The following is a 14,838-nucleotide window of genomic DNA, read 5'->3' as shown; positions in this document are numbered from 1 at the left end:
AAAAACCATTGGGGCTCACTCACATACAGTGAGCCTTTGATATGTGCTGCAGTTTGATTCTGGGACCCTCTGTGGATAACAAAATCCATGGATGCTCAAGTACCATTTTAACTATCTTAATTTAACTTGTGAAATATATTTTAGTCTACTTAAATTATCTATTATTATTTTAAATGGTTGTAACATATCTGAATTAAATGTTTCCCAATCTGCCTCAGTACTAAACGTGCACATTGAAGCCCATCCCCTCAGAAAGGTGGTTTTTCAAAGCATTTCCTAGTTCAGCCCATCTTTTTGTCCATTTGTTTTATTTTGTAGTGGATGAGCAATGTGGGTGTAGTGATACTATCGAACTCTAAAGGCCACGGTATGACAGTGAGTGGACTCTCCATCTTTGGAGGTCCTTAAGCAGATCTTGGATGGGCATATTTCGATAGTGCTTTAGCTACATATTCCCACACAACAGGTGGGAATATGTAGCTAGATAGTCAGTTGTGGCCCCTTCCAACGCTAAATTTTTATGATTTTCACCCAAATGGAAGAAAGCCTGAAAATTTGCAAGTTTCAAAAAAGAAAGTATATCAAACCTGTGTTTATTTCTTGATGCCCAGGAAAATGCATACTCCTACAAATCAAATACACATGCAAATCTAACACAAACCCAAACTGCACACATCCCTAGCAGCCAAGGCCTTTGACATGTTGCAGTGGACAATATTAACTGCAGCAAGGAGAAGCCTTCAGTTTATGAAATGATAAAAGCACTTTAGTGCTGCCAGAGTGAATGTATGGCTGTCATTTGGGCAGCCACCTAGCAGGAGCAGCAGGAATCCAAAATAATAAATTGTCACCTAAAAAGAGCCATCAAAGCAATAGAGACATACAGGAACAGGGGGTGGGCTGTTGTATCTGCATGGGACTAAAAATGAGAGGGAAGACAAGATCAAGCATACGAGAAAAAAGAATAGACATGTAGAAGGAGAGGGAAATGATACGGTGAGGAAATAAATGACAATAGACAAACCTAATGATATAAGACAATGATTTTTTTAAAAGAGCAGCAGCAGGATTTAGTACCACCAATGTGGAAGGTACTTTATAGGAATATATTTTCAGACAAATGTGGAGAACAGAGATAAAATAGACCAAAACAGTCTATATTACTGTATATACTCATGTATAAGTTGAGAAAATTTAGTTAAAAATGACCCAAAAGATTTAAGTCCACTTATCCCATGTGAGTTCATGAGACCTCTCATGTTCTCCAACAATAACTTTTGTATGCAGCAAAATTAAGGATCCTTCCACACTACACAAGCATAATATAATGATTCCTTAACTGCCATTGTAATATTCTATACTATTCTGAAATGTGCAGTTTAGGGAGGTGTATTTATAGACTGCTTTAGTGTTTTACTTAACTAAACTTGGAAATTCATAGGATGCAGCCATGGCAGTGGTAACATAGTGCTATAATATTAAAAGAAGGAAGATGTGTCTTCTTTTTCACTACAGTTCCACAAATTCTCCAAAAAGAAGGTGACCATGTTGCTTGTGGGATTCTGGAAATCGTAACAGCTTGTGCCCATGTTGGTTGGGGAATTCTTGAAGTGGAAGTCCCAAAATCAATAAGAAGTATTCCATATGTGCTACTTTTCTGAGTCTACACTGACTCTAAAGCTGAGGCCAGACTGGAGCACTGGATAACTTTCTGTATGACTGTGATAGCATCCAGATGCCTGGGCTGGATCTGCTGCTGTGCCATAATAGTGTTAAGATAGTTCATCTAGGCCAAACCCATGTTGGTCCTATTGGACCATCACCTCTCTCTTCTCGTTACTGATGCTACTCCTTTTTGGCCACAGAGTGCCTAGCCAATACCTGTTGCAATTGTGATGTTAGAATGGGCCACTTGAATGATCAGCCACGAGGAGAGTAGAACAAACCCCTCTTTTTGTTTATTGTGATGGTATCCCACCTGGCATTACAGATGCAATCATGCTAGCCAGGCTTTCAAGTGGAGCTCTATGGCTAATAGGGATTCTTGGCAATGTGGCAAAAAGGCACCCCCTTTTGTTGTGCTGATCGATTCAGTTAAAGAGTGATAACATCTGATCCAAACCAGCTGTCCAATCTTCTGTGAAGCCCAGAATATTCTGGAGTTCCTGGCAAGCTCTGGGTTATTTCCTAAATTTGCCCAAAAGCGAAGAAAAGTCAGGTTAAAGAATGAAAACCCACTCTACTCACTGGAAAAACAGCCAGCACTGGATTCAAAGTGAACCAACTTTTTCTTGCTCATGTAGAGTCACCATTTGTTGTGTAACTACCCTAGTTACATAGCTACATAACATCAATTTTCTAACCCTAATTAATGTACTTTGTTGGAGCATCAACCATGCAGAAAAAAGCAAACATCATTTGTTCATGATCAAGTTATAAGCAGATGATGTTTTCATTACCAGTAAGGTTGAGGGGGCCATTTAAACCGACTGTTTAAATGCAGTTTTAAACTGGCGTTGAAGAAAGTGGTTTCACTAATGCAGATGATTGCAGGAAATCCTGGAACCAGTTTGATGTCCAGATGGTGATTACACAAACCACAGATCACTGCTGAGCATTAAGGGCTTCCTTTTGTGTGCTTTCATGGGAGTTTGTTGTCTAGCCAGTAGCCACTACAATTTGAAACTAGCACTGAACTGCAAAAATTGTTCAGTATAGATGGGGCATAGGACAAAAAAAAAGCATCTTGGAATCCTGGTCTCATTCACTGATGGAAATATTGAAAATGTTATTGATCTCCATCCCAATCACAAGAAAAATTTACTCCTTTCTGTTGCATTGCTTATGCCCCATAAAGTAGGCATTGGGAGCGGTTATGATTGTAGCCACAGTGACATGATTGTGACTACATAGGTAGCAGAAATTCTGATTCATTCCACATATGTAACTCTACCTTGCATATCTGTAAGTCTGGTCTGAAATTCTGGTTTCTGTTTACATATCTTGTTAACCCCAAGACTCATTTTTCTTTTCTTCATGAAGATACTTTGAATATGTCTTTGATGCATGGCTTTGATTAATAGGATAACAAAACAAAAAAAAACATTCTCATGAATATACTCTGGAAACTTGCATAGTCCACTTTGCCCAAGCTCGTGCTGAAAAGAAGAGAGTATATAGAAGATTTTCCACTTTTTGCCAACCTTCTCACTCCACTGGCCACAGGTGTTCATTCATTTTAATGAGACCTGTTCGCCCAGTATTCCCTCCAGAAAGGGAAGCTTAGCACTCGTGTATAATTGTCCCTGCTGTGCCGGAGATGGGTTTGTATTGTATGCTGGAGGGCACGGCTTTGAAATTCAGCAATGGCATGCATAAACATTGGCCTTAATTCTGACTGCCCCTGCCAGTATAGCAAGTTATAAGCATTGGTTTCTATACAAGTGCTGTCCAGTAGATAAGCTGATGCCATCTGGGCCGCGTCACCACCAGAAATATCAGAGAGAAAGGCTGTCATTCCTCGAGGCAGGAACGTTTTCCCATATTTTTTCCTGCAGTATAAAAAGTCTGCTTCCTATTTCTCAGGTTTTTGCTTAGGTATTACTTAGTTATGAAATAGTTTTGCTTATTTTATTTCAAGTTGGGACAAACATGAACGTGTGGCCATATATCAAATGGTGAACTGGTGTCAGTGAAGCAATGAATCCTGTCTTAGTTTTACTCCTAACTTAGAGGATCCAATTTGCTGAACATCCTCTCCTTCCTCTTTCCCTCCACCTCCTCCTCCCTCCTCATGAACCTTACCATCAATGGATATTTATTTCCTTGTACAGCTCCTATAAACTTCAGGAGTGTATGAATCTCTTCACTGACCTAGAAGTCACCAACTGCCACTGTACAAATCCTTCCTTTAATCAAAGTGTAGAAATGTTACTATTTAATGACATCTTTTTGAATCCTCCAGACAATTTTTCAAGTCAGTATTTATTTTCAGAGTTCCTATACATGAAAGCAAGTCAAGCTGGAAAAGGTGTGTCATTCCCACCTTGAGAGATGGAAATAATGGGTTGGAATTCTGCACCAGTAACTCATTTAAGTATATTTAATGAAATAACTTCTCCTTGTGTGATTGCTATAAGCCTGATTCAATAAGCATTCTACAGTGCTCCAGCTACTGGCAGAATGGAACTCTTTCTCTCTATGCTGCTGATACCTGACAAAGAAGATTGTGAATACAAATAGCTTTCTCATCCTAAATCTGTGGTTCTCAACCTGGGGTCCCCAGATGTTTTTGGCCTACAACTCCCAGAAGTCCCACCCAGTTTACCAGCTGTTAGGATTTCAGGGAGTTGAAGACCAAAGGCATCTGAGGACCCCAGGTTGAGAACCACTGTCCAAAATGTACTTATATATATTCACGTTGTAATATTGTTACCACAGTCATTAACTTTAAAAAAAAGATTTGGGAATGCCTTCTTTTTATGAAGAAAGAAGGAAACATAACACATAACATAATCAGACAAAGGGTGAAAAGTCAATGTTTAACTTTCTTCTTTTTTCAGTAGGTGAGGGTGGGATGAGATTTTTTTCTCTTTTTTGTAGTTTTGTTTGTTAGGTTTATTTTGTTAACATTTGTGTGTGTGTGTGTGTGTGTGCACATTCTGGGTATCATATACAAAACTATATTTACATATGTAGTATGCCAGGAAACTGACCACATGAGTACTAAATACTAAACTTAGTTGTTTATTCAAGTGGATGAAGACAGATGCTTCATTGCTGAACAAGAAGAAATGCAGGTTTTTAATGGTATGGTCAAAGGAGTCTCAAAACATGCCGCATCTCAAGTTTTTATTCTATAGGAGATAAATGAACATAAGTTGAAGAGGAAGACCACACTGTTTGGGCCTCTTCCTCCACCGATTCTACTAGTCCCAAACATACTCCTTTTCTGTAAAACGAATAAAAGTTCAAGGTCAGAAACATAAAACTTTGATGAGAGAAATACAACCATTAAGAATATGAATTTAAAAGGCCATTTTGGTGTATTTACTGTATTTCAATTTTGTTTTTACCACACTGTTATGTAATTGTTTAACTTTTGTATTACACCTTTTTATCTTGTTTAGTATGGAGCATTAGCCATCTTGAGTCCCCACAGAGAGAAAGGCAGGGTATAAATAAAGATAATAATCATCACCATCTCCCTATCAAACCTAGCCATCCCCAAATCTTGCGCCTCTCTGAAATGTTGACCATCCCTGAAATTCCCATCCCTGAGGCCAGTCCCTTTCACTAAGAGAAGGGGTGAATCAATGGCTTTAGATCTATCCTACAACTCATTCAATGCATGCAAGAAAAAGCAAAACAATAACTTTACTCTTTGATCTCACTATTGTATTGCAAAAGAGTCTTTATAAGTATGGGATGATTAGAATTTCTTTTCTCCGAGTGCTTGCAGATGATTAAATCTTTCATGGAGATGCGAGACACTTTATGATGCAAGTACCTCTGGAATTGTCAGATCATGATTTTAAAATCTGAAGTTGCAAAATATTTTATGGCCTTGGGTAGGAATAAATTCTAAATATTGAAATGCGAGTCATTTCGCTTTATTGATCACATGATATATAATGTATTCTCTCAGCTTTTTAATGGGTAGAGATATAATGAAAACAGATTAAGCCTAAGCCATTACTTGTAATATATTTGTAGATGCTCCCCCACACTCAGCTATCTGTGAATCTGAATTTTACAGCTGTTGTAAACAAAGAGAACAAAACTTCTCATTTGTCCCTTAGGCAGATGGTTTGCAAGAAGTCCTGTGGTTTCTTCCAGATGTTAACATTAGAACTCACCAGAACTTGTTTATGAGAAGACATAGCTTCTAACATCCATCTTACTTACTAGTCAAAATGCAAGAAAATACTTCCCCTTTTACTAGGGCAGAATACACCAGCCTTGCCCAACGTGACATCCACCTAAGTTGGGCTACAGCACCCATCATCCATAGGGGATAAAAGGAGTCGTGGCCTGACACATTTGGAGGTCAGAGGGTCATTATCACCTTAACCAAGCTGAACCTCCCAAACCATGAACTCAGCCATTGCTATTTTCAATATAGCAAATACATCTCTTTGCTACACATTTGGGAGTTTGGAGCACACCAACGAACTTGCCCTTGAATTAAGTGGAAGGTCAGCACTTAAGAAAATCAGTAACATGCTTTAGATTTTAGGAAGTGACCTTTTGCCTCCGCTGAGAAGAGCCCTGGTGTATATAACTCAGTGCCTACTAAGAGATGCCTTGACCAGTTTCAATCATGGCAAGGAGATAACTAAGTGCCTGGTGGATATTAAAGTAAATAAAACAGCAGATTATTATTTAGTATGTCTTAGGAGCATCACCATGACGAAAAAGGAAGACAAAAGAAAATCTGCTTGTGGAAGGAGATTGTACCAACCATTCAGTCCAGGACTCTGGTTAAACAAGTTACAACTGCCACATGCAAATAGGCCCATTTGCTCAAGTACATAAATATTTAGATTTAAAATATGTTGATTCCACTTCTTTTTGGAGCAACTCAACCAGAGAATACTGAAAAGTGCTATTAAAAACCAATCAAAATACAAACAGAACTAATAGAGCAGTATATGGCAGTCAAAGAGAAAAAAAAAGCTGTGTGTGTGTGTGTGGGGGGGGGGGGGGGAATCCATGGGAGAACAGAACCAACACCAGAGCAAACAAATGAATAAATCACACTCTGGAAGGACTCTTAAAAATTGTTTTGTGAGTCCTCAAGTTATTCCAATTTATGATGACCCTGGCCCTAGCTATACCTCAAAGGCACCAGATCTTGTCTGAACATGGATGCTAAGCAGTCAGTCCTGGTTAGTGCTTGAATGTGAGACCTTAAAAAAATACAAGGTGCTGTAGGAAAGGAATATTCAAAAAGAACACCATCTCTGAATATTTCTTCAGAGATTGAATGTTGCTTAAGAAAATCCTATGAAATTCACTGGGTCTCCATAAATCAGCAGGCAATTTGAATGCATATGTACACATACATTGAACACAAATCTACCACAGGCATTCTTGATTCAGAAAGGGTTTATCTTTGATTTCCTGAAGCTGAGAGAATGTGACTTGCTCAAGGTCATCCATAAGATTCCCACGGATGAGCAAGCACTCAAACCCTGTTTGCCTGAGTGCTAACAAAACCTCACTCATCATGCTCATAACAAAACAGAATATTGTGGTTTGGGTGGCCGAAAAAGAAGCTCCAGGATGGTCAGGACTTGTCTGACATTTGAATCCAATATACAAATATACAACAAACAGAGCAGGGAAGGAAAGCAGAAGGGTGCAGAATGCTGCCAAGTTACTATGTTTGGACCACAGTTTCTTGGAGTTTCAACTGAAAAAGGGACACTGAGAGACCAACCCCTTTGGATGCAAGCACTAAGGCAAAAGGAAAAGGGAAAGACTCCAGGAAAGAAAGGTAGGATTTGAAAAAAAAGAAAAAAGAATTGAAGCCAGATTGCAGGAAAAAGGTGGAAGAGGAAGTATTTAGGAGATATTGGAGAAAGATGGCTGAAACAAGGAGACAAGGAGCAAGAATCAGATGCATGGTAGCCACCCCAATAATCACCAAACCATTCCTCTCTGCCATAAGAAAGGGATGATTGCATGGTAGGGAATGGCTGATTCCTTGTTTGTTTGTTTTTACCTTTCACCATGAGATTTTGGGACAGCAAACAGATAAAATGATATACAGTAGGGTCTCGCTTATCCAACATAAATGGGCCGGCAGAATATTGGATAACTGAAAATGTTGGATAATATGGAGGGATTAAGGAAAAGCTTATTAAATGTCAAATTATGTTATGATTTTAAAAAGTAAGCACCAAAACATCGTGTTTTACAACACACTGTCAGAAAAAGCAGCTCAGTACACAGTAATGTTATGTAGTAATTACTGTATTTATGAATTTAGAACCAAAACATCGCAATGTATTTAAAACACTGACTAAAAAGCAGACTGCATTGGATAATACAGAATGTTGGATAAGTGAAGGTTGGATAAGCGAGACTCTACTTTAACAAAATTAAACAGCCATGGCTTAATGCAATGGAACCCTGGGGGTTGAGGTTTGGTGAAGCAGCAGCACTGCTTGGCAGAGAAGGCTAAAGACCCTCTAAAAGTACAACTCCTTTGATTCCGCATTTTGAAGCCATGGAAGTTAAAGTGATCTCAAAATGCATTAATTATATAATGTAGATACAGCCTAAGAAGAGCTCTGGCAGTTACAGCACTGCTCTATCTATTGGCAGGGAGTGCTTGCTCACTTATATTGAGCTGATACAAAGAAGACAGTAGAGAAAGACTTTCCCGTTCAATGACACAACTCTCATGTGTGTATGAACAGAAAAATCAATGGCAATGACACCAAGCTGCCAGGAGGTGGCAAGAGATAGAGGAGTCTCAAAGGCTAAGCATTGGATTTAAACATCAACCAAAATAAGTGCAAAAAAGCCTCCCCAAAGTTTCTGCGAGATTATTTATTTATTTGCTGTGAAAGAAAAGATGCTGTCTCAGTCAAACAGCTCCTCTTTGATGGTTATTGATTTGAATAGATGGTTGCCTCTCCTGGCCAAGCCTTGTAAAATAGAATGCATAGGGTTGCTTGGGGAATATTCCTAGGGACCCGTATTAGTCAGCAGAAATGTGCAAATCGGTAGGCTTAACTAAAGAAAGGCTGAAGGAGGAATCCTAGTGGTAAAACAAATAGACTCCTTCCCTCCTTGTCTCCCCCTCTCTTTGGAAATCCAAGTGCCCTACAAAGGCCTTTGCCGTTAAATCTTCATTGTATGCATTACCCTTGTGTTCTTGAGCAGAAGAAATTTGCCTCAGGCTTTTAGATTAGAATAGAAAGCCCCCAAGGTGAGACAAGCCGCATCACTGGGATATGACAGCCAAGCACTTATGGTAAAACAAAGACAATAAGATGCCAACTCGAAAAATGCTGGCTGGCTAATAGAAAGAGAAAAAGCAATTGAAATAGAACACTTTTAAGTTGAACAGTGGTACGTTGGCAGCTGGAGGCAGTCATCTGGGTGGAATTTTGAGTCTTCACTAGGTTTTTAAAGGAGCAATCCAAAGTAAAGATCTGACCTTCAAGATCAGATTGAACAGCTCCTTTAAAGTTGATCCTAAAATCAGGGTTAGATTCACTGTCCTATTGATATGGGAGATATTGACTAGCACTGCACCAGGAACCTCAGAGTCGGAGACGAAGTTGGGAAAAGTTTGGTTCTTCTGGCACGGAGAAACATCTCAGAATAAATGTGCTGTTGAAGGCTTTTATGGTTGGAATCACAGGGTTGTTGTGTGTTTTTCAGGCTGTATGGCCATGTTCCAGAAGCATTCTCTCCTGATGTTCCATCCACATCTATGGCAGGCATCCTCAGAGGTTATGAGGTATACAGGAAAAGAACTATGCAAGGAAGATTTATATATTTGTGGAAGGTCCAGGGTGGGAGAAGGAACTCTTGTCTGTTGGAGGGCAGTGTGAATGTTTTAATTAGTCACCTTGATTAGCATTAACGGCCTTGCCTGATTCATGTCCTAGCTTCTTCCTACCTGGGGGAATATTTTGTTCAGAGGTGTTAGCTGCCCCTGATTGATTCATGTCTGTAATTCCTCTGTGGAAATGCTGGACCACTCTAACAACTATCATGTCAGACTACACAGAGAAGCCATTGAAATCCACAAGCATGTGGACAATTTCAACAGAAAGGAGAAAACCGTGAAAATGAACAAAATCTGGCTACCAGTATTAAAAAAACCTCTAAAATCAGAACAGTAAATAAGGAACAACACTCTGAAAACAGAGGAATTTCAGACATGAATCAATGTCTTGGGCTGCCACAACCCTGTAGAATTAATCCAGTTTGATACCACTTTAACTGCCATGGCCCAATGCTATGCAAGCCTAGGATTTGTTTTCCCTTAAAATGAAAAAAATGAAAAATAAAACTACAATTCCCATTATTTCATGGCATTGAGCCATGGCAGTTAAAATGGTGTCAAAATGCATTAATTGTATATTATAGATGCACCCTCAGGCAGACATACGTGTGGATTATGCATTGTGGGAGTCATAGTTAAACACCAGAAGAATAAGAGTTTCCAATAAAAACAAATGGATCAATAATCTGGATCAATCCATATATCAATCTTTTTCATTCTGATTTTTTAAATGTACACAATTATCAAATGTTCTCTTTCTCTTAATTTCCACATCCGTACCTGTGCTTTTCTTGTTTTGAACAAAGTGCTCCATGCTTTGTCTCAACTTGCCAAACACACCAGGATTGTGAAGGATTTTGTTTGTGCCTCGTGCTTCATCTGTTGGAAATACAAGAAGGTCTTGTCACCTTTTCAATGAATCTGTGTCAAATGAATTTCATTTTCACCCAGTAAGACCACTTCTGTACAGTTCAAAGCATTGTTAATTAGGCTGTCTTTGCTAGTTAGTGCAGTGGCGGCTGATTCTAATTGACAATCCATGAAATAGTCTTTGAATGGCTTCGTCTGTCTGATCTCATGCTATCATACACTGTGGCCCTCACTATGAAGTTTTGCAGGCTGGTTCTTGAACACTGAAGGCCAAGAATGAAGGAAAGCGAGGAGGGAAAGTACTGTACAAACAACCTTAATGTTGGGAGGGAGGGATGATCAGAGCCATTTGTCTTTCTCTCCCCTGAAAGTAAGGTACTGCTATCCAATTATTCTATTTGTTTTATACATGGAAAATAAAGAGGAGAAGCAGTGCAAAGTAGTAGAGAGACAGAGTAATTACAGAATCATAGTGCTGGAAGGAGCCTCATGGGCCATGGAGTCCAACCCTCCACTCCATGCAGAATTTCCATCTAAAGCAGAGCTTTCCAAACTGTGTGTCACAATGTGTTAGTGCGTTGGCTGCAGTGCATAGTTATGCAAACATAATGAGAACCTCTGAGTCTATGTGAAATATATATATATATATATGTGAAAGATTTTAATAAGATATGTTATGTCCCTATACACTTTTTCTGTTGCAATTTATTTATGTGTCTGTATCACAAAGGGTTGGCTTATCCTGTGGTTTGCTGTGGTTTTAGCTCTGAAGATGTTTTTAATCAGTTTTAAGGATTTTAACTGTTTATTTTTAATAACCATAATATTTAATTATGTTTTAATGTTTGTATATTTTTAGGTTTAAAACTGTGTTCCATTAGTTTTAGGTTTAAAACTGTGTTCCATTAGTAAGCTGCTTTGAGTCTTTGTTGTAGAGAGAAAAGGGGGGGGGGGATAAAAATAAACATAACATAATAATAATTCCTTGTGAAACTGAATTATTGTGTCATGAAATGATGTTATGTCTAAAATGTGTGTCACCAACATGAAATGTTTGGAAAGCTCTGATCTAGGCTCCTTCTACACTGCCATATAAAATCCAGATTATCTGCTTTGAACTGGATTATCTGGGAGTGTAGACTCATATAATCCAGTTCAAATCAGACAATGTTGATTATCTGCTTTGATAATCTGGATTATATGGCAGTGTAGAAGGGTCCCTAGAGCATCCTTAGCCAAGGACTCTAGGGCACCAGTGTTCAAATTATTTCTCAGTTATGCAAAGCCACAAGGTGGTGTTGGATCATTTGCACTCTCTCAACCAAAAATGAGTCTGAGAGTCCTTCCACACAGCCATATAACCCAGAAAATCAAGGCAGAAAATCCCACAATATCTGCTTTGAACTGGGTTACCTGAGTCCACACTGCCATATATTCCAGTTCAAAGCAGATAATGTGGGATTTTATTCAGTTTTGGGAAGGGGCCTGAATCAATGGTGGAGTTTTGCCGTAAGGCAGGGTTCAGCAAAGATAACAGTTTAGCCATCTTAGGTCCCTTTTACACTGCTATATAAAATCCAGATTATCTACTTTGAACTGGATTATCTGGCAGTGTAGACTCATATAATCCAGTTCAAAGTAGATAATCTGGATTATCTACTTTGATAATCCGGAGTATATGGCAGCGTAGAAGGGGCCTTAGACTGCACTTGTTTTTCTCTTTCCTGGAATAAAACGTGTGGGCCTCTAAATACACAGGGATAATTCCTCTCTTCCAAACCACTTCTCTTTGTTTTTCTGTTTCTCATGAAGCAACAAGACTGGGAAAATAGGGCAGTTTAAGATGGCAAGGGCTCTCACTTTCTTTTTCTGTTTTCACTGGGAGCAGTATGATCAGGGCAAAACACAGAACCAGATGCTGGATAGTGTACAGGAGACTCTCCTGACTTTTGTTTCTGTGTTTTTCCCAGGCAATAGTATTGTGCTTTTGTATGAAATTGCTGTTCGTTTTGTGTAGTTTCATTTGTGTCATCTCATTTTCGGATTTGGTTCCTGCTAACAAAAATGGGCCATCTATATGACACAAATTTTCATCTGGCTAATGGAAAACACGAAAATTTCCATGACATTGGTGGCAATGGGAGTGCTTCTGAGACTCACCCCCAACCCATTTTTGAGCTAGAGGGGTGAAAATTGCCACACATGGAGGGCATTTCAACCCCTTTTAGCCCATCAACCTTTAAAACATTTGGGTCTTCCCCAGAGTAATATTGTTATTAATATTAATATTATAATTAACACCCATTGGCACACATCAGCTGTCATGGGGAGGCACTCCTCTCCCAGACTCAGCTTAGAGTCCCAGAGTAGCTATCGATATATATATATATGTGTGTGTGTGTGTGTGTGTGTATATATATATATATGAAATTAGTAAAACCCATTGGCCCACATCAGACGTAATGGGGAGGCATTACTCTCCCAGACTCAGGTTAGGGTACCAGAATAACTATTGTTATTTATATTAATATTATTATTAACACCCATTGGTACATATCGGTTGTAATGGGAAAGCAGCCCATTGTCAGTACCTGCTTATTGTTATGGGGCTGAAATGAAAAGGAAAGAAAAGCAAGCACGATGACTGTGCGGCTTTCATTTTCATCTTGCCTCTCGTTCCCTACGAAAATGTTGTCATTCGTTTTGTGTAGATGAATGGCCAAAATGAAACAATAGTATGAAAGAAATTAAGAAAAATATTTAGTGCACATCTCTATCAGTCAAGTAGGGGGCTGGCACTAGCAACTTGCAGCCACGGTGGGCTTGGACACCTGTTTGCAAAGAGCTGCTGGTAAAGGAGGAGACATGGGATGTATCTTTTGAGCAGACCTGCCATGCATCTAAAAAAGAACAAGGCAGGGAGTTGTTTGGGCTAAGGCAGGTCCCAGGTAGATGCAAGAACATACAACAACAAGCTCTGGATTCCTACAGTCAGCAAGCATGCTAAATATTGGGGGGGGGGGGGGGCTTTTAAGATCATAGCGTCATAGAGTCAGAATAGACCACAAAGGTCATCACTGCCATGGGTTTTTTTTTTCTCACTTTTACAGTGGGGTCCATTTTCACCCCTACAAAAGTGGAGGGCTGACTATATATGTGGTCCCTTCTCCATTTATAAAAGGTTAAAATGCCCCTCCCTTGCAAGGCTTTCTTATTAACAATACAAGTTTACACTAAGATAAATCTCTTCTCTTACATCCCATTCCTTTCTTCTTTGACCTCAACTACCACTGCAACACACCTTCTGAGAAACTCTAGAAAGTACAAATAGGTTGAACAAGATCCACCCTATCTTGCTTTCTCACCATTCTGCCGTATGCATGAGAGACAGAGAATGCCACCAAACAGTAATAAATAATTAAGCATCAATCCTTACACAAAATGTTGTCTCTTAACTGAACGTTACTTCATTGGAGAAACTGAGTGACATAAAAAAAAATTACAAATAAATAAAAGTGCTGCATATAGCATTCACTTCAGTCTTCTTAAGTGCAGCATGACATGCCTAATAAATACCAAAGTGCAGTGTGACATGCCTAATACTAATAAAACATGATTTATACATTCTTCTAATGTTTCCTATTTTGAAAAAGCTCTTCTATGAGACAGCATGACAAGCACAAAGTGTCAATGAACCTCATTGAAGAGGTGAAGAGTAGATGAAGTTCATTCACACTTTCCCAGGCATGTAATGTGTTTCTATCCTAATTGAACAGACATTTATGTAGTATTCCCGTTTAAATTGCAGCTTTAAATGTACAAAGCTATGAAAAATAGGTGAGATTGTTTCCCCTTGGAAAACTAGTTTTTTAAAGGAGTAAAGGTGCTCCCTCATCGAGTTCCAATCATATTGTAATGTTCTTATATATACGTGACTGGATCACAAAAATGAATTGCAAAAAAAGTTGACATTTCTCACTTGTTGCAGAGTGAACAATCCTTTGGACTTTATGGAGATATTTGTTCAAAAGTTTTTTGAATCAGACAACCAAGATTGGAATCTGACCAGTGACATTACAATGTATGGGGCTTTGGGAACATTACAAAAGGAGATATTGAGTGTCACTGTACACAACATCTCCACTTGCAGAAGGTAGATTTCTAGACCCATACTGCATTGAATGGCTAGAGAGAGCAGTTTTTCTCTGGCATGAAATTCTCCTCCCTACCCTTGCCAAACACTAAAATTCTGCCCATTCCCTTCTCTCAGGGTTTTCAGACTCTGCTTCTCACCTCCAGATGACTGGATTTGCATGCATCTCCTGTAAATTATTTGCTCATTATGTCAATCACATGGTAGGTCATGGACAGGTTGAGCAGTTCATACACATTTCAATAATTTCCAATTCATTTAAAGTTGCTTTATAGAGTGAAGA

At 39.0% G+C, this 14,838-nt stretch overlaps 1 protein-coding gene across 1 annotated transcript in view; it reads right to left on the bottom strand.

The window, feature by feature from the left end:
• Positions 1-14,838, bottom strand: part of LOC134294793 (transcription initiation factor TFIID subunit 9-like) — a 136,851-nt gene that overhangs the window by 108,423 nt on the left and 13,590 nt on the right. Inside the window, exon 2 of the mRNA XM_062966519.1 lies at positions 10,313-10,411. Coding sequence (XP_062822589.1) covers positions 10,313-10,411 — 99 coding nt within the window. The remainder of the gene's footprint in view (positions 1-10,312; positions 10,412-14,838) is intronic.

This window comes from Anolis carolinensis, unplaced genomic scaffold (assembly GCF_035594765.1).
Source record: "Anolis carolinensis isolate JA03-04 unplaced genomic scaffold, rAnoCar3.1.pri scaffold_23, whole genome shotgun sequence".
Classification (NCBI taxonomy): Eukaryota; Metazoa; Chordata; class Lepidosauria; order Squamata; family Dactyloidae; genus Anolis; species Anolis carolinensis.
Note: the sequence above shows the minus strand (reverse complement) of the source record. Positions and strands in the feature narration are given on the sequence as shown.